At 51.2% G+C, this 20,013-nt stretch overlaps 1 protein-coding gene across 10 annotated transcripts in view; it reads right to left on the bottom strand.

The window, feature by feature from the left end:
* The window catches only part of magi2a (membrane associated guanylate kinase, WW and PDZ domain containing 2a), an 86,732-nt gene that overhangs the window by 59,741 nt on the left and 6,978 nt on the right, over positions 1-20,013 (bottom strand). For 8 of the 10 annotated variants that reach the window (XM_057022200.1, XM_057022202.1, XM_057022199.1 and 5 more), the window contains exon 2: positions 424-540. The exons of 1 other annotated variant lie outside the window; for it this stretch is intronic. In XM_057022200.1, coding sequence (XP_056878180.1) covers positions 424-540 — 117 coding nt within the window. Of the gene's footprint in view, positions 1-423; positions 541-1,609; positions 1,998-20,013 lie in introns of those variants that run through there. One more of the 10 variants, XM_057022204.1, reaches the window with a different exon arrangement.

The raw sequence follows: 20,013 nt of genomic DNA on the forward strand, positions 1-20,013 counted from the left end.
CCGTTTTTTCAGGTTCGTCCACCAACAAACACAGAAAAGTCAGAAGCAGCAACAGCAACAGCTGGTTGTTGTTGTGGCGCCAACACCGGTGTCACAACGCACGCAAATATTGACGTTCCCAAGCACAATAAGGCAGGAAATTGTTGTCTTTTCTCCCGCGATACGTCGGCGTTTGCCACCGAGAGAGAAACTGAAGAGATTCTGGCTTTCGGGGAGACCACAGGCAGCGGCGGAGGCCCCGGGTCTGTGATCGGAGGGCGAGAAATGAACATCAAAGCAAACGGAGTCACTGGATCATCTATTGGGGATTCTCGAACACCGGAATAAGCTCCAAGAATAATGTGGGGCAGCTAACTGACGGGAGGAAGGCGACTTGAGCACCTGCTTCCAGGTACAAACGGGGGGGGTTATTCTCACACTCACAGGGGACGGTGCGGAGGTACAGGTTGTCCCGGATGATCTGCTGCAGCTCGTGGTCCACCGAGCCTTTCTGGAAGCGCAGGTTGAGGTAGTGGCGCAGGTCCTTGTCTATCGCGCCTCCTGGAGGAACACAAAGGGCAGGGGGGGTGAGTAAGACTTCCTCTGACAAACCAATTATTTCTGTTTTCTCCCCCCCATGAAGGTTCGAACGACCCACAAATCCCTGAGAACGTCAGCGCCGACGCCGAATTTGGTAAATGGCTACAAAACAAACACAGCACGTGCTAACGTGCTAATGAATGCGCGCTAGACGTCCCCCCAGGAGGATCCTGCGTGTCAGCCGCAGCCGCCGCTGGTGGAGGTGTTAATTGGAGCGGTCGGCAAACACGTGCGCAGAAATGTCCACATATAAATCATCCCCCGACCCCCCCCCCACACACACACACACACACACACCCAGTTGTGTGAATGGACTTCAGCTTTGAAACCAGTAAATCTTGCTGGTTCAGCAGGACAGTGATGGAGGAGGCGACAGAGGGGCGAAGATGCGGGAGACGGGGGCGGGGGGGGGGGTCGAGGGCAGATCCCGGAGGGGGGGCTAAAACAAGCAGCAACTCCGTCCCCTCCTCGCCCAGCAGATACCCCATCCATCTACCCTGAGGAGACAGGAGGAAGGGGAGGAGGCGCTGGTGTTACTTATGGAACTCCTCACAGCACAGAGGCGGATGGAGTGAGCACGTTCCTCTAACCTTCATCCTCCTCTATCGGGGAGCAACTGGGCACGCTGCCACCCAACATTCTGCCCCCCCCGCCCCCCCACATACCTCCTCGATCCTCAATGACACCCAACCGTGACGGACCGGAGTCCAGAAAACAGCCGAGCGTGTCGATTCACAGACAACCCAGTTCAGAAGTTTGCCGTCGTGTCCCAGACGTCACACACACACACACACACACACACACACGCACACACAAGCATACGCACACACACACACACACCGGCGCGCTCCGCTCCATCAGCGCTGGAGTAATTTGCGGAGCGCCGCAAATAACAGAGCAAAACCGAAAATCACGTGTCGGAGCCGCTGCCGCTGCCGCACGATTTTCCCGTTTGCACGACGGGATGAATGAAGGTGCGGACGGAGGAGGTGACGGCGGATCAGGCGCACGGCGGCGGACTGGATGGCACCTTTTGTGCAGGCAGCGGTTCTGCAGCCACTAGAACGTCCTCTTTCCACAGGTTCTGTGATGCAAATAATCTCCACTGTCGGGAATCTTCCTCTGGACCGTCCCTGCCGGAATGCCAAACATCCGTCCTGTCCCTCGGGTGACCAACTCCGTCTCCAGTTGCCTCAGTCCGGCCGGGAATCCGGATCGCTGCTCTGCGCCCCGCGGAGAAAATGAAAGAGGGGAGCGCGGAAGAATGACTCAGAGACACCGAAGCAAAGAGCGCGTGTGTGTATGTGTGTGTGTGTGTGAGAGAGAGAGAGAGCGAGCGAGAACAGAGAGTGTGTGTGAGACCGCTGAAGCACCGATCCGGCAGTGCAGCCCTATTACACCGAGATGCCTCTTTCTGTTGCACCCCTGCTGGAACCTTTGGGGCTACGCCGCCCCCTATGGGCAGCGGCGGGCACTGCACCCCCTAAAAGGCTCTTTCTCCATCTACTCTGCTCATCCTGGCGTCTCAGCAACATCGGTGACAAATAAAAGAGATTAAAAACGAGAACTCTCGGAGATGCCTGAAGGTTCCCATCAAACAGTGGCACTAGAAAGAGCCAGGGGGCAGCGTTGAGCAGCACGGCCGACAGATGAACACAACGGTCCAACGGTCGACAACACGAACACGCGGCGATTTAAATCTACGTATGTGAAGCTAGCATAAACGTTTCTTATGCTATACGCACCCCTGCTGATGCTGCAGCTAGCCTACTTTGTTAGCCAGTTGATTTTATCCAAAAATAGAGTGTGTGTGCAGCAGGTCTGAGATCTGAGAGGACTCAGACAGATGTGGTTCCCTCCTCCAGGATGTTCTTTATGTTCCAACAGCATTGACAGCTGAGCTAGCTTGACACCGCTGACGTGCAGCCACGCTGATGGGACTATGTGTCTAATAGTGGGAGGTCTACGTGAGCCCATCAGGGGACGGTTGAAGATTCAGTTTTAGCTTTTATTTCCTTTTTGAAGGGGGGATAAAACAGCTGAAGGTTTCCGTGTAGCTACACTAGCTCACTTTTCCCAAACAAACGGGTGAATGAAGACAATCAGGGAACAGCAGCTGCCATTTTAGATCAGCAGGTGTCACACAAGAACCCCCCCCCCCAGAGGTATGAGAGGAGAGACAGCCCGTGGAGAGCAACAACAAGAGAGCAGCCAGAACCTCCAGCAGAACCTCCAGCAGCAAACTGCGTAGTTCTGACTGGATGCAGAAAAATGGTGTCCTAGTGACTTCATTCATTCATTCGGGACAGAAGAAAATTACTCGTCATCACAAACGTGCACATGTTGCCCTGACAACGTGGATGTGAGCTGTGCGCTACAGAGGTACAAACGCGACCCGTTTTGACCTTTTTTCTGCACCAAAGCCGACAGTACCACCTGAAACCAGAGCGGGGCAGTGTTGGGCAGAAAGGATGATGGTTAACGTGAGACGGACGACGCTGAAAACTACCGTAGTTTGTTCCACCGCACAAGTCACGTAATGGGAAACGGCGCCCCCTGGTGGCCACGTCGTTTCTCGTCAAAACCTAGACTCACGGGAGCAGGGGCGTCATATCTTAGAGATCCTTTTATCGGGTTCTGGGAAGCCTTACGGTGAGGTTTGTGTTTTCAAGGAGTGTTTTATTTCTGCCGATACGTCGTTATTGAATTACCCTGGACCGATGAGCGTCCACATAACAACGTATACATAAAAGCGAAGCGGTGGAAACAAAGCAAAAGACCAAGGACGACGACTCGAATGGCAGCCAATTAAAAAGCCGCCGTCCGCTCACAGAGGGGCCGCCAAGGTCATCGTGCCATCGACGGACGTACTGCGGAACACGACCACGTACAACAAAGGCTCAAAGGACACGCCGCCGTTGTTCTGACAGTCCAGCTCTTCAAAGTCTCTATGGGAAAAAATAAAATAAAAAAGTCTGAAAAGTTTCCACTTTGGGAAAAAATCCAGCTTCATGAGAGCCACCCTGACAATATTTATCACCGCCCGCTTTGAGGGCAGCCATCGGCAGCCATATGTAGCATTATCAGAACGTGTGTGTGTGTGTGTGAGAGAGAGTAGTAAAGTCAGAGGGAGCTGCAGCAGACAGCTGTTTGGTTAATCAGACTAATTAAAGGATCAGTGCAGGCTTAAATGGTTGCCAGATTCACACACGCGCCCTGTTGATAGCGAACACCTATGATGCCAACTGAAAAATGCTGGAACCCATCGACGGCGAGCGGCTCTCAGATGGACTTACACACTCCCACGTGTTCATTTGGGATCCTTCAGGTGCCTGGTGACCGGGGCATGCGTACGTCTTCCTATCCCACAAAGGTAGGCTGAGGCCCTGCCCACCCCTGCAGCCCTAAACTGGATTTCTGTCCCGTTCGGATCGGTGAAAATTTGATTTGGTGTGGTGTGAACAGCACATATCGGATTTTCCCTGAGATTCAAATCCAACTTTAACACGTGACTGCGACGCGCCTGCTGCTGCAGTTCGGCTTCGGCGAGCACGTTGCGCCAATGTAGCATGACAAACGAGGACCAACGTCATCAAGAGGGAGACGCTAACATTCAGACGCTAATGACATTCAGCTAGAGGCACAATCGTCTCATAGCACGTAGCATGTGGAGAAGATCTGAACCACGAGTAGGAGCTGGGAAGCTAGCTATCACCTCACTAGACACACTTGCTACCTCTTTGTTGATATGCAAGGTCACCAGCTTGCACCAGTCATTACCATGACAACGAAGCCGAGTGGGGCTCAACGCTAAGATGATTGAACTCAAACGGGTGGCGTCCTGGCGTGCTGCAGCGGCAGCTCCGAAGAACTAGCTCCAGACCTTAAGTCACTGTCTGGAAACCCCTTTGAAGCTTGAAGAGAACGTCCAAACGCCACACGGAACGACCCCAACCTGGACATCAAAGGAAAGCAGCGTATTGGCTTTGATGTGCCAGTTGAGCTATGCTAATGAGCTCATATCATGGTTAATACTTGCCCTGCATAGTGTCATTCTATTTACTAGATTATCCTACACTGTTGGAGGTAAACAGAGCGAAATCAGAGGCTTTTTCTTTATAGCAGAGAAGATTTGAGCTCAGGCTTTTCTTTTTTTAACCACCCTGAGCCACCCGTGTTTATTGTGTAGCCTTGTTTAAAGATAAACACGCTTCATTCCCTTCCCACTCCACATTTGCCTTTGAAGAGAGAAAACCTAACAAGAACAACAGCCTGGAAAACACGGCAGCTGCCTCCTGCAGGTTGTAGCGAGCTCTAACGTCTCTTCGCTTCAAGCTCCCCCACTTCACCCGTTTCAAGAAGAAGTGGCCGGGCTCACCGGCTTCCTGGCGGGGGAGGCCCTCCTCGCACCCAGGGAATTAGACTCTGATAATGAGGCTGCGGCAGGAAATGGAACACATCCTAAGGGTGTCACCTGCCTTTCCGTGGATGGATGGGATGCACCGGGAAAGCCGGGCCGATCCCTACCCAACGCACGATTTGCGTGTCGGATTAGGTCCGAACCGATCATCCCGTTTAGGATCACGCCATACGATTTCTGTTCCGTCTCAATTTGGGGACGGTGACGGTCGCCCGACGTCCGTATTTGGCGCGGTGCCGAGAGCCGGAATGCCGGCTGAACTGAGCTTGAACCCGCTTTAGCATAATAGCGTGCGATGACACAAGGCGCTCTACCTCCGTCGAGGAAACCGATTTGAAAAGCTAATTTCCGGGCGTGTACGGAATTTCTCGAGCGCCAGCGCGGACCTGGAAGGACGCCGGCCAACTATTGCATTAATGACGGAAAAGCCACAGCGGAAGTCTGCAGGTTGGAATAAGACAATGTTGATTTATGAGTGATTAAAGAGAGTACCCCGGCATTAGATTTCAGCCCTGGGAATCACAAATCAACCCGTGTCGGAGCGCTTTAATGTAGGTTACATCATTCCCTGTCTTCTTTCTATAGACCTGAACCTTCCTGACCCACAAAGTCCACCCGTGCTACGAGCTCCAGCCCCTTCAGCTTTGACCTTCGCTTTGATCGTTTTAATTGCATCACGGGAAACGTTTGCACCATCTCTCCCGTATAGACGCTCCACAAACAACTTGGGGGACATTCGTGTCTCCAGGAACATTTTACCCAACAAAACTTGTCAGAAATTGGCTTTAACTCCACAAGTGTAACGGCGGGGGTCATGATGCCGCGGGGAAGTACATCAAAGCAACACGGAGGAGTTAGCATTGACTCAAAGAATGTCGGAAACTTTGCGGCCTCACGTTGCTCAGGAACAGATAGAGTAGAGATCAAGCAGATCATTACATGAATTAAATGACGCTGCTCGATCAGCAGTTGTTAAAAACGCCGTTTCCCATACGTCCATTTAAATTAGCCACAAATACATTTTTCTGCTTTAGCGCAACCGCTTTACCCTCATACTCAAACACATCTGGGCCGTGAGTGTCGCTGGTCATTACGACGTTGGTACAGTAGGTGGCGGTCTGCAGTGTGACTCCCCCAATAAAACCATAGAGAAGATGTCACAGGATGGATGTGAGAAAGTAAGTTAGCATTGTTAGCCAACAGGCTAACTTAGCCACTAGGTGCTGTTTAGAGAGGCTGTCCTATTGACTCCGACATTGGGCGTTCGCACAGATGAGAACTGATAAATATTTTTGAGCAGTAAAATGATCATTTTCACATTTTTTGAAGAAATTGGTGTAGTTTTTATTTTGTCCAATAATTCTGGAAACAGGCAATCGCCTGGCCGCCTGCTTGAGGATCTCCATTATAGCCCTGATCCCAATGATCCCAATGATCCCCAGTGATCCCCAGTGATCCCCTATAATCAATGCGCTTTTATAAAAACAAACTTGTGAAACCTTTTGATCGAGCTACCCATTTCTTTAAGCAGCCTATTTATTGTATTTTTAAAAAAATCTAAAATGTATTTGTTAAGTTTATTCCCCAACCGCTTTTTTACATGTTACATTAAATCAAAGTTTTATGTCCCCTCCAGGCAACGACTAAATAAATTCCAGTCCTGTGGGAAACACTGAATTCCCCTTGGAGTCATGTGAAAGTCAAAACTATAAACAGGAATTGATGATAAAACGAACAGGAGTCAATAAAGTTGAAGTGTTTTTGAGGAGCGATGCTGAATGTCACGGGCGTGTTCTTCCAGTGACGAATTAGAAGCTGGTAAACTGGAGCTGCTGCCTGATATGAAAGCCTTTCAAATCCAGGAGAGTGTGAAATAGCCTCACCTGGGTCGAGCACCGGGGCAGACGCGTTCAGATTTAGCATGCTAATGTCGGTGCAGCTCAGTCTGGAGGGAAACTGCGTCCCTCCTTCGACACAACAAGGATCCATCTTGTGTCAAACCGCCTCCAAAGGATGCCATTATCCTGCTACGCTGCTTTTACGCCTTCACCAGACAAATAAATTCACCTTTACTGAGAGACGGACGCTCTCAAACACATATAGATCTAAAATGGCCAAGCTGGCAACTCAGTTGCCATGACAACCGTGTTACTTATACGATTGCAAAGATGGTTTGAGCAGCAGAAAGTTGTAAATTTCAGTCTTGCGTACTTTCAGTGTCCCTTTTCCTCAGAAGCTAGCTAGGTTTCAAGTACAATTTCAATGTTTTAAATTGGATTCTTGCCCTGGAAAGTAATGATTTAGCTTGTAGGCTGTGCTAACATTACACACAACAGCGCCCCCTTTCAGGTGGGACTCTAAACATGCTAGCAGACTTTTGAACTGCTAATTACTAAACGCTACACATTCCGTTTCCCTCAAAAGGGTGAAACGCGTGGTTTGTTTGTTTTTCATTACTTTAGCACCTCGCTAACACTGTACAACTGGGATGATAGCTGAGTCAGGGTAACTCCCACGTAGCGGCAGGAAACCGGGTGTTTGGAAGCTAATCGCCGGAGCCATAATGTCGCCTGCTAGCCCCACTCCCACACGCTGCCACCGACACGGCACACTTCTCATTTCACCTTGCCAGGGCCATCCGGCGCGTTCCAGCCTGCTGAGCTCGCGGCGGCGGTAATACGACTTGATGGAAGACAGATTAAAAATGTTGCTGCGGAATCACGCTTTGCATATTTTACCCTGCCCGATACGTCTATTGGTGTTGCTCAGCAACCACGGCAACCGCTGCCGTAGAAAGCGAACTCAGCCGCAATTACCTCATAATGAACTGTGACAACGTGCGACAGGGAGGTTAAATGTTAATGAAATATTTGCTGGAAAATTGAATTAAAAAGTCACACCGACAAACACGGATTTATTCAGAGTAGCAGCGTAAAAAGAAATCACATCTCTGTCAGAGCACTCAAAGGCCTCTTTGTCCAGCTCCGCTTGGCAGCTCCGCTCCAGGATCAGAGGACCGGTTGAGTTAACACCCCCGAGCTGACTGTCTTTTATGGAAAAACCAATACGTGGCGGGAACAACGGAGGCTCCGGAGAGTAATGCACAGAGGGAAAGAGCCCCGAGTGTTGGGGAGATCATCCGAGGTGATTGAACTCCGACAGGGACCCGTCAGGGCGGATCTCTACAGGTTTTGGAGACGGAAGCCCCTCGTTGGGCGCTCGCTATCTGGGACGAGGCCGTAAATCTGCATCACGGACGCCGGTGAACGGCTAATTTCTGAGCCAAACCTACCAAATTGCTCACATCCCTGCCCACCCTTGAGTCGTTATGAGTCCCCCCCCACCAGCCTTGTCCTGTGGGGCCGTACATCCGCTCTGGATTCAGAGCACGGGTGCTAGCACACACACGAAGCTGATAAAAAAGCTAACCTAACGCCACGGTTCAGCGACGCGCTCAGCAGAACAGCAAAGTCGAGTATCTGCTCTTTCATGCTGGGAATTACAGAGTTTCCCGCCCTCCCTCCGCAACTTCCTCGCCCAGCTGAAGTTCGTCGGCGGGGTTCAAACCGCCTCCCATCTGACATTTAAACGTTTTTCGGCGCTTGGGCTTGAGCCATTGCGGGTTCTTGGCGAGTGGAGACAAATAACAGCAAGCTCGCATTTATCGCCACGGCGACGTGGTCGAGAAAAAGGGTCAGGAAGCTAGCGGAGCCGCCACAGCGTCGGTTAGCTTGTACCTTTTTCTGAGAACTTTCGTTTGTGCGTCCCCTTGCAGACGACATTTACAATGGAGTCGCACGGAGAAAAAACGGTCAGGGCGATTTTGGGCGACGTGAAGCAAATTTAAGCTCCTAAAGTTCGAGTGCAGGAAATTGGGCCCTTGAAGAGCCGCAGAGCATCTGGAGATGACAGAAGATAACAGTTGTTCCACTCACTGATCTATACGGCTCGTTTATTGTTTACGCTGCCCTCGAGTGCTTGGATTTGGTTTCGAGGGTCCACAAAGCAGTATGTGCCTGCTGCCAACCATGCTAGCGCCAGGAATCCAGTATGCTAATCAGGAAGCCCCTTTACGTGAGGAAGCTAGCTGAGGAAGAGTTTCCTATTTTCCTCGGTTTCAGGCCCAACTAGGGGTGTTTGCACATGTCGCGTCCCATCAGCGTCGCAGGTTCACGTGGTTCAAGTGGCTGAAGGGTGTGGGGGACTCAAATGTCCGCAGACAGTGTCATCAGCATCTCTCACGGGGGAGAGCACTTTCTCCTGCTCCACAAGGAGCCCGGCTCGCCCCCGGGCCTGGTGGGAACACACAGCGTGACGCGCGATTGAGTCTGCGGCTCAGACGTGAGTTCTTGCTCTGCAGTTCATCAGCATCAATGTCAGTTTTACTCCCAGTGTCTGGGCCAGTGTGCCGACCTCTGACCTTTCCAGAGTTGGTCTCTTCTACAGAAACGCTCGCACAGGGAGCGACGGCTCGGCTGCATTTCCGACTGAAACGAAGCCAAAGCTACGATAAATCTGGCCGCGCTGTCTTGACAACACCTTCAGCTTTGCCCCCCCCCCAGAGGTTCATCAGAAAATGGCTCCCTAAAACCCGCCTCATCTACATGCAAATGAAATAAATATCGATGTGCTGCCATGTCCTCACCAGGCTTTACCTAATTGGTGCTAGCACACTGTTAGCATTATCTCTAAGGCCCGACAAATGGCCCCGGGCCAGAATCGACCAAGAACAGAGAGAGGACGAAACAAAGCAAAGGCGACTCGGCCGCCAGTCACCATAAATAGCGGCTGCGTTCAGTCACATCAAAGGGCCGAACGCAACGATTAAATATTCAATTTCGTGTACGCCGGTGAACGCTTGAACCAGAGACGCGTTAGCATTCGCAGCTCCTTTGTTCGAAGCAGATGGCGACAATTAGTCGACTTAGCTGGTCCAAGACGCAGCTCCGTGTTACACCTGAGGACCGAGTGGAATTACGAGGTTTGTTCAAGACAAGTGACAAAGCGGGACGGCGTCCCAGGGGCAAAAATTCATTGTGACAAGAGCGAAAAAGCGTCGGAATTGTGGGTCGTGGGTGTGGGAACGGGCTCTAACCTGTGGGATTAATGCTTCCGTTCACCTGGGTCAGAACCAACCAATCTTTATTTATACAGCGTCTGTTACAGTCAAACCTGTCTCCAGGCCCTCTACAGAGTCCCAGGGCCTGACCCCCAACAAACAGCAGTGGCAGGAAAAACTGCCCTTTAACAGGAAGAAACCTTGAGCAGGACCAGGCTCATGTAGGGGGACCCTCCTGCTGATGGGGGCTGGGTAGAGAGAGAGGAGGAGGTGAACAGAAGTGAACAGCAACAGACTTTAGATCATATAACCCAACGCGGAGGGTCAGCCCGTATCACGGCAGTGCTGGACGCTCGGGTCTGAGCCCCTCCCTCCGGAGACGACGCACGTCCTGCAGAGAGCGTGTTGTTATGTACAAAATCGAGAAATCGAGAGTTCTGTGGGGGGGGGGGGGGGGTTGCTGGAGCCCTGCTCCTATTTTCAGCTTCAGTGGGCAGCGGAGCTCAGGGAGCCGGGCCGGCTCAGGGCGGACAGGATCAACCGCCGCCCCCGTTTAACCCCCCCACACAACAAGCCCACCAAGAGGTCGGCTCACACGCCGCCCAGACACGAGGCGACGGGGCGTGAACATGCGGCGTGACCGACAGGCCGACGCCACGGCCTATATTAACCGGGGTCAAACGCCTGAACGCTGCAGGAACGCGTCGAAAGGCCGATTTAGCCGCAGTTTAGAAACTATAAAAGCTCGTTATGATCCTTTAGGTGTTGCTAATGACGGTGAAGTGATGAGAAAACACTGCGTCCAATAGTTAGCCACCTATGATAAAGCTAATATTCGGCCGCACCCGTCGGAGGATCACCTGTAAACGGATACACAGGCGACGTAAAGCGGCGCTGCAGCAGCAGAAGCTACATCAGGCGTTTGCCTGCATCTACAGCTAACAGCTAATGTGCTCGGTGATTAGCCCCTCAGTGACGCGGCAAACCGCCATCTTCAATCCTGAAGCTGGCTTAAATTTCACGCTCCTCGCACCACAGTCTAAATTTAAACCCCCCCCCCCCCCCCACGGTGGGATACTCATCGATTTTGTCAGGGGTTTACAATCCCTTGGAGGTTTAATTTACAGAAAACTGGTTTGTGATGCGCATTTGGAATTCCCTCCTCTATTCACTCCCATCGATTCATTACATTTCATCCCATTTCTGCCTCTTTATCTGTTTGAGGCCCATTTATATGAATCCATTTCCCATAATTCAGAAGCCGGCGGACCGCCGCTCTCCTGTAACACCATATTGATCCCCGAGATCTTTAATTCATTTCGCTCAGCCGAGTAAAAGAAGACAAAATTCCGGACGACAGTTGCAGGGAAGTTGAGGGCTAAACTCTGAAGTATGGCTCCCTCTCTCTTTCACGGGGATTTATGACGCCTTTTTATCGCGAACACAAGCTGTTCGACGCTATTAAACATTCACGTCTGACAGATTTTGCAGCTTCTTCGTGTCGCGCTTCTTTGCTTTTTAGGTGGGAGCTACTCTGGCGTGTGCCGGTATTTAAATACATTCCGGGAGCCTGAGGGACAGAAGGGAGCAGCTCTGTGTGAGTGCAGCTCGACACTGCCCTCTACAGGAAGTGGGCGGCATGAAGGGACCCAGGAGATGTGATCGAGCGATCACAGCGGATCTCATGAGCACAGAGGAAGAATGACAGCTCAAATATTGTCGAAGTGCAGCCGAGGAGGCTAATTCTTCATTTTCATAAAGCAGCAATAACATGAAGAAACTAGAGCTTTGAACGCTCACAATCAGCCATTAAAGGGGTAAAAAAGATTCACGCCAGACATTTTGCCGGCAGGTGCGAGCCAAACCCACCGTTCCCTCAGCCGATCATTTCCTGCGGGCTAGCTCTCCGCCACAAAGCTAACAACGGTAATCGGCCTCCGTCTGGTGCGGCGCAGGAACAAAAGGCCCGATGCCTAAATACAGCAATTTCCTAGCGATCCATCAGCCGAGGCGGCGGAGCAATCTGCCTCCCTGCGCTGGGAAGAGGGCCCCAATGGCGCTGGAAGCCAGGACGTGTCCATTAGCGCCGCTCGCTAAGCTAGGAGTTGGAGAAAGTTGGAAGTGCTGCCGTCTTATCAGAGCTACTCTTAGACGTTCTTAATTATTCAGGCGCTCCGTGAGTGGGGTCTTTGTGGAGCAAGAAAACCGGCACTGGTGATAATGCAGCGCTCTCTCCTCATCCCTGAAAAGGCTTTGATGTCTTCTTTCTCATCTGAAGAAAGATAAAAGCTTTTTCGATACTCTCCTGCGCGAATTAAAGAAATGAATTCCTAATGGCGGGAGAATCGTCCCTGATAAGAATACGACATAATGGGACCGAAATCCCTCCGATTTCTCCTTCGCCGCCTCCCGCAATTATCTCCGTTAGCTCAGGCGGGAGGACGCACGCCGGCAATTGTTGGCCGTCGCTCCTGGCAACATCTCAGGTGTGCTCGTTTCAAAGGGCGCAGAGTGGATCCAAAACCAGGCTCAGTTTCCTGATGCTCCCTCAACATCTGTATTACAACTACCTATTAGCAATGGGGCTAAGATAGCTTGTATGTCGCCACCATTCCGACAAAGAGCGTCATCCACACAAGCCTGGGTGAAAGGATCCCGGCAGCTACTCCGGCTCCGGTTCTCCACCGTGACACTGATTAGGTTTCCACGGTAACCGAGGCAAATCGGAGGCCTGAGGTGATCCGCGGCAGAGTCAAACTTGCTTGCGCGGCTATGCTAGCACCTGGAGTTTGTACGGAATTAAGGAGTCGCGCTCACACCGACGTCACCGCCGCTGGATTCATCTCCACAGGTTTTTTTGCTGGAACGCCGACGTGCCGACACCAGATCAAACAGATGCGGCGGCGTCTAAATTAATCATCCATGAAGACGACGTCGAGTCAAGTGCGACATTTCAGGTCAGATTAATAATAAAGAGCTGTTGACGTGAGCGCGGGGCCTCCGCTCTTCTGCCTCTTTAATCTCAATGATACGCTTTGATGAATTTTCATTCCTCGTGTCGGGGAGTCGAGGAACGCTCTGCCTCCCAAAGGTGAGTCTTTAAACCTACCTGTGGGTTCTCGCTCATCTCCTTTATTAGCAGCGCTCGTTGCGAACAAACTGCTCCCGCTAAAGCTATCTGTCCGTGAGCGTCACTGCGTTCAGAAGTTCGGAACGTTGGAGGCTACTTTGGGAAGAAATGGTGATCAAAGGAGGGAAAGGGGACCAATCAAGGGGAAGCTGACAAAACCAGTAGCGTCAAACGGCTCCGTAACACGTAGCAACAGCGCCGCCGCTCCGCTAAAGGTTCAGTTCTTAAAATCCTGCGGTCGACAGCCATGTCAGGGAAATGCTAACATCCCCACAGCGGGAAGCTAAAAATGGAGATATTCTGCTTGAGCGACAACTTGTTCTAACTTTCTGTGGACTTTAATTTTAAATAAACTCGGCGGGCTTTCATACAAGAACGTGCATCTCCTTTAGCGAGCAACAGCTTTTCAGATTTCCTCACACGCAATACACAGAAGGCCGTGAACACCATTGTGGAATAGCATAAAAAACACAAATACGGAGCGCAGAGCTTTAATCTGGCTTCCAAATTCCCCAAATCTCAATCCAATTAGGTACTGAAAGGCTGCAATAGAAGCATGGACAGAACAGAGGCGCTGATCTGCTAGCATGCAACAGTACAAGCTCCGTCTTTGTCATTGATTTGGCTGCAGAAGCGGTAGCTTAGCAGCGTTAACAGCTCGAGTATCAGTCACCGTCGAGTCTATTCTCTTCCGATTCCTTTTAAATTCCGTCCAGCACATCTGCATTGATCCAACTTCCCATGTCCAGGCAAATATTTGGATTAACCACCCCTCGCTAGGTTTACTCACACAAGGCTAATTGCTATGGTTAAAGCTCGATTAGCCCGCCGTGTCCAACTCTACAGCCGCTCGGAGGTGAATTGATATAATGATTTGGGAACGTCCGACTCCTCGAGGTGGTGCTAATCTTTTCAGCTAATAGGTACGGGACCAGGTCCATCTGATCCATTACAGACCAAACAATAAACAAACAAGTGCGCTAGCAGCAAACCTGTCGGATCTCGAGCGGTGCCGATGAGCACAGAACTTCCAAATCTCTTCAGCTGTTAGTGTTCGGGAGTTAATCGTCTAATATAGCTGCAGGGTTGAGCTGAGGTCAGACCACCGCGATGTCTCCTCAGGGACGGCCTCCAGCAGCTGGAGGAATTAGCTGGGGAGAGGCTGGAGTTTGCTTCCCTGAAAACTGCTGCTCCCATGACATCGACCAGCAGGGAAAACTGGAACACAACAGCCCGACCATGTTGGACTGGCAGGTTGTCATGGTTCTCTGCAACTATTTTGTTCTGGACTGAGAAGACTCAGACCTGCAGAGTCAAAGCAGAGTGTCGCAAAAACCCTGACCGACCAATCAAAAGAACCCTGTCGTGAACACACACACACACACACACATATACGTATTACTATCTTTGTTGGGACTTCCATGCACATAAACATTACCCAGTTCGGGACCCTAAACCTTACCATCCCACATGACAAGATAACCCTACCCAACGCTGACCCAACTCTAACATTCAACCTTAAAACCACGTCTTAGCAGTCAAACAGTCCTCGCAAGTTGTGGGGACCAGCAAAATGGCCCACCATCGTAAGAATGTCCTCATTTTTTAGGCTGCCGTGGACTCGTAAGGCTCAATTATTCACATCCAGTAGTAGAGGAGAACCAAAAAAAGGGTCACCTGATACCCAAGACAGTGAAAAAGGAGGACAATTAGATTGGAAAAGTAACCCATGAGGACAGGGGAGTCCGTGAATGCAGGCGAACAGCAGCAAAGCACCTCCAGCCCTGCCTGAACTTTTCTCACCGTTTCCCACCCGACTGTCAAAACCACTTAAGGGCTAACTTTTGAAATGTCACGACAAATAAAATATGAATTCCCCCCCGTTTCTAATGGAAAGGTGGAGGCAGAGAGGTGGGCTGCCGTCGCAAGTTGGCAGAACGGCCAAATGTTGAAAGGTTCCAATACTCTGCACACACAAAGACTCGCGCACAAGATGCGGTTCTAGGAGCCAATACTGGTAGTTTTTCATATTTGGGGGGCATCAAGAGGCAATTCACGGTGCGTTCACTGACCCACTTGAACATTCACAAATGGTCACCAAGGACACTCAAATGATAAATGTTATTTTTTTCAATTAAATCTTTGATAAACACACAAAGTTGCATTTAGCAAGGCAACACTGTTTGCTAATTAAGTAGTTTTAATCATACAGACAATCCACAGGGGCCTCTAGAAGAGTGTTTAATCCTACATTTTAATTAAATGTAACACATGTTCCACATGTTTTTGGAGCCCTGAGTCGCTACTTTGACTTGACGGCTGTTCTCAAGGGCTGGATTTAACCAGGTAATCAGTTTCCGTGGCATCACACAGGATCCAGTCTTTCCCATTTCCTGGTAAATAAGGTTCCTAAAGGCAACGTTTTTGTGGGAAAGTTTATCCTGATGCAACGTTGATCGAATTTCATTTTCTTCTTCTTTTTTTAAAAAAATTCTTTAATAACACAGCAAGCACTCCCTGTGACCTTTCTGGGGTTCTGTGTGTGTGTGTGTGTGTGTGTGTGTGTGTGTGTGAGAGAGAGAGAGACTTTTTCCACCAGACTGAACCATTTTTCAAGAGCGTCATTCTTTCAAAGTGCCTTGTTTCTATTATTCGGATCATTTCTCTGTATCAAACCCTTTGGTTTGTTTTTTTTTCTTTAATTTGATGCCCTGAAATGCCCTAAAATGATATTTCTGCGTGCGGTGCGGACTTCATGACGGAGGGCTGAATGTGTCGGAGGAAACTGGCCTTCACATCCCGATCGGCCATTACATCCATCTAAATTGTCTGTAATTAAATGACCAGCATTTGTGCTGCGGGGTGATTAATTGCCCGCAAACATGACGAGAACCCCCCATTTAGTAACCATGACGATCAGACCTGCGCTAGCATCAAAACATCCAAGTGGGGGGTGCATTCCAAATCACATTAAAAGGCTATTTACATAAACGTCGACATCTAGAAGCAGATTATATCCAATTTTAAATGATAGGTGATTCTAAACGCATCTGTTGGGATTTCTGGGTTGTGTCTGTCTTTGGCCTGCAGGTGTGGTGTTGAGCACAATTGGGTGCACCTGGCACTGCAGGTGGGCACACCTGTAGGCAATTTACATCTTGCTGCCTATTTAAGCAGGTTGTGCCTGCCTGTCAGGGGCGGGGTGTCTGTTTGTGTTGGGAGTCTGTTCGTTTTGGGTTCCTTGGTGTTGGCTCCTGTTCCTGTTGCCTTGGAGGGTCGCTCCTATTCCCGTGCTTCCAGTTTCCCTGGAGGACCGCTCCTGTTCCTGTGTTCCTGTTGCCCTGGAGGGCCGCTCCTGCCCCCGAGCTTCCGGTTTTCCTGGAGGGCCTCCCCTGTTCCTGTTCCGTGTCTCCTGGAGGACCGCTCCTGCTCCCCTGCAGTCTGGGAGGACTGCCTCTGCCCTCAGTGTCTCGGGGCACGTTCGTGAGGCGAGCGTGTTGCGCCGGACTCCCGAGCCCTCGCCGGTCCAGGAGGACTGCAGCTGTTTGAGGACTCACCGGTGTTCCGAGTTTCCGGCAGTCCAGGGGGACTGCGTCTGGTTCGGGGACTCGCCGATGGACCTGGGACGGGTGGACGCTGCCTCCCGATCCCCATGCGGTCCAGGAGGACTGTCTTTGTTAATGTGTGCTCCCCTTCCCTGTAAATAAAGCCCTTGACCTCTCCACCTCTGTGTCCTGGCCTGCGTTCGGGTCCGCTACCACCATGTATCGTAACAGCATCATTAATCAACGAAAGTAGGGAACGTTCCATTGAACCGGACAGGAAGTCAAGGATACGACACCCTTTTTTCAAAATAAAAGGCCTGAAACGCAGGGCCAGGCTCCGCAGGCCATTAGCAGTTATGCAAATGGAAACATCTGGAGCACGACTGGATCCAAAACACGCTGCAATAGAAGCGCATTTCCTTCCCAGAAAAGTGCTGCCGGAGCCCCCGCGGCTCCGACAGATGAGCTAGCATACATTTGTGGACATAGCGCGCGAATGCCTAGCATCATGGAAAGGAGCCGCAGCGCCCGCCTGAGCACGCCGCTCGCAGGAGTCGGCCGCAGCGCCGCAAAGTGAAATCTTATACATTTTGAATCAGACGCCTCGGGGCGAGGGGGGGGGCGCCACGGATGCCGTCCTGAGCAAATATGGTAGTCAAATGTATTTACCAGCCGAGGGTTGTTGCTGAGGGTCGAGTCTGTGACGTTTAGAGATGATTTGTGAGCGTGTTTTCCAAAAGACCCTGAAGGGGATTTAGAGGAAAATAAAATTTAGGTGGATTAAAGGAAGCTGAGCGGACTTTCATCACCGCTGGTATGAGGAAAAAAGCGGATTTCACCCAAGTTAATTCCGGAAGAGCTCGGTGAAGGCGCAAAAGGCTTCGGCGGAGCGTCGCGGAGGGATGCAGGTGATGCGACGAGGCGCCCAGTGAGGTCAACGCTAACATCCTCCTCCCCCAAAGAGGATGCAAACGGGCTGCTGCATCTCCCGACGGCGTTACTCTGCATTCCTGCGCGTGCACGTCTCGCACCCGTCAGCTTGTGGAACGCTAAAAATGCACGTGGACCAGCGAGCTGAAGTGATTCGCCACGCCGTGACAAGGCCCGGGAGGAGTTGAGTAATAGCGCCAGCTGCTTGGTGAGTGCAGAAAACCTTCCACAGATGCTTCAGCTCCCATGAGCCTTTGCACATTATCCCTGGTGCTCTGTCATAAAAGGTGCATGAAGGAACTTTTAATTTCAAAACATGCTTTTGGAAATGACGATAAACTGAAGACAAACAGCCTCGGGTGCCCGTTGGAAACCAAGCGTTTCGGAGAAAAAACAGCCTTCAACCTGGCGGGAACAAAGCCCAAAGCAAGAGAAAATTCGGTATTCACGGAAAGCTGCGAGCTGTCGCCCGTTATTCAAAATCACCACACTCCTCTTCTGAGCCACGTCAGCCTCCATTTCCACTTCCTGCCAGCCCGCCGCCGCTCCGCTTCACATAGACTCTGAAGCTTTCCCCCAGAATAAAGAGCCTTCGGATCCCGACCTGAATATCCATGGAAGGAAGGCCAGAGGTGAGCTAGCGCCGCCGCAGGTGTGAGAGGACTGCACGAGACAAGGTGCGTTTGTGTTCCCTGGGAGAGATCAGAAGCTGAATCTGCATAAAGCTCACCACGGAGGTTTAATCAGGAAGCAAACATTTCACTACCACCATGTACTGTAAAGGTAGCTTAAGCTAGCACAACATGCTAATACCAATCAAGGCATGAAGAGTGACAGTCGTCATGTGAAAGTAGCTGCGAAAGAAGCGCAACTTCTCGCTAATTGAGACCCCGAAGAGTGTGGCTGTTTGCATACCTGTCGGGTTTTCTAAAGCAGGAAGGCAGACGGGAGGAAAATGTGCATAAATCAGCATAACCCGGCGTTCGCTCACGGTTTTCCAGATTGATTAAGAAAGAAAGCCGTCCAAAGTCACGTCTGTCAGAAAAAATAAAGCTGAGTGTTGAACTTGAACTAACGCGGCGTTCCAGCTGAAGAACGCTTTCTTCCACTTCCTGTTAATTACCTCCTGGCGGTGCAGGCTGCTGACAGCAAATCAGCGCGCTCAGCCCGTGCTCACTCCCAACTCATCAACTCATCAGGCTGGACGAGGGGCTAACGCGCCACAAAACCACGCTGTTCAGTCTCGGGAGGGATTCCTGACGGGGTTCGAGTACGAAAGACCAAGAAGTGGATGGATTTCAGAAGCCTGTGAAGCTAGCCCACATGTAGCAGAACATAGGCTAGGCTAAAATAGGCTATTTTGGCGGGCGAGTACCTGCTAGCATACTCTTGTACTAGCAGGGCCGACTGCTCTCGACGGTGGAACAGTCTCATCTCATGACTGATTAGAATATCCAATCAGAAGACCATGACACGCTGTGTCACCTAACAATTAAAGGAGGTAATGAAGCGCGGCGGCGGCTACCTCACGTAGCCTGGACCAAAAATATCTAAACAACAGATCCATCCAACAGCAGCCGAGCGAAGATTTTAGCTGTCAGAACCGTCAGCTAAAAGCTCGTCAAGTAGCTTTTTCCGCCATGCCGTCTTGTTTTCAGACCCGGTTCTTTGTCTCCTCTCTCAGTCGAGGGGAACCAGAGATTTTAATTGCCTTAAGCCGGCGAGAGAATGCGAGCGGGGGTGTGAATGGCTGACGTGCTGCGTCCCCGGCCGAGAGTGGCGAAACAAACCCGCCTGCTCGTGCAGATTTCCTCCCAGCTTAATTCCCAGAAATGGGCTCATTGTCTCCCACCTGAGTGAGAGCGGGAGATAGCGGAGGTCATAGCGCGGGGAAGTCGGCGCCGGAACGAGAGCGGGTTTCATCGGCGCGAGTGGTCCCAACGACGGCGTCAAGGAGGAGACGGCGCCGGCGACGCCTGCTTGTTGTGGCTGATGAGCAGTAACGAGTCCGCAGCCCGAGGTCGCCTCTCGCCACGCCGCTGATTAGTCCGCCCTCCTCGAGGGGAAGTGAAGAACGGGAGGAACTCGGGATGGATGGTTCCGGGCCCGGTTACCCCGGTGAGCTGGATTTCCATGTGGCCACTTGATCGGCTCTCTACATCTGAACTTGAATCAGAGTCAGCGCGTGAGCTGGATGCCAACGATTCCCAGCTCAGGACGCTTACGGCTGGAATACGCCACCAAAACATGCCGGAAGTGTGTTTGGAGGAGGAAAGACTTCAGCCGGATCCCAGGCCGGGCTCCTCCACCTCGGACCGAGACTTTTTCAGCCTTCGTGAAGAGAAAATGA

This window comes from Takifugu flavidus, chromosome 22 (assembly GCF_003711565.1).
Source record: "Takifugu flavidus isolate HTHZ2018 chromosome 22, ASM371156v2, whole genome shotgun sequence".
NCBI classification, from domain to species: Eukaryota; Metazoa; Chordata; class Actinopteri; order Tetraodontiformes; family Tetraodontidae; genus Takifugu; species Takifugu flavidus.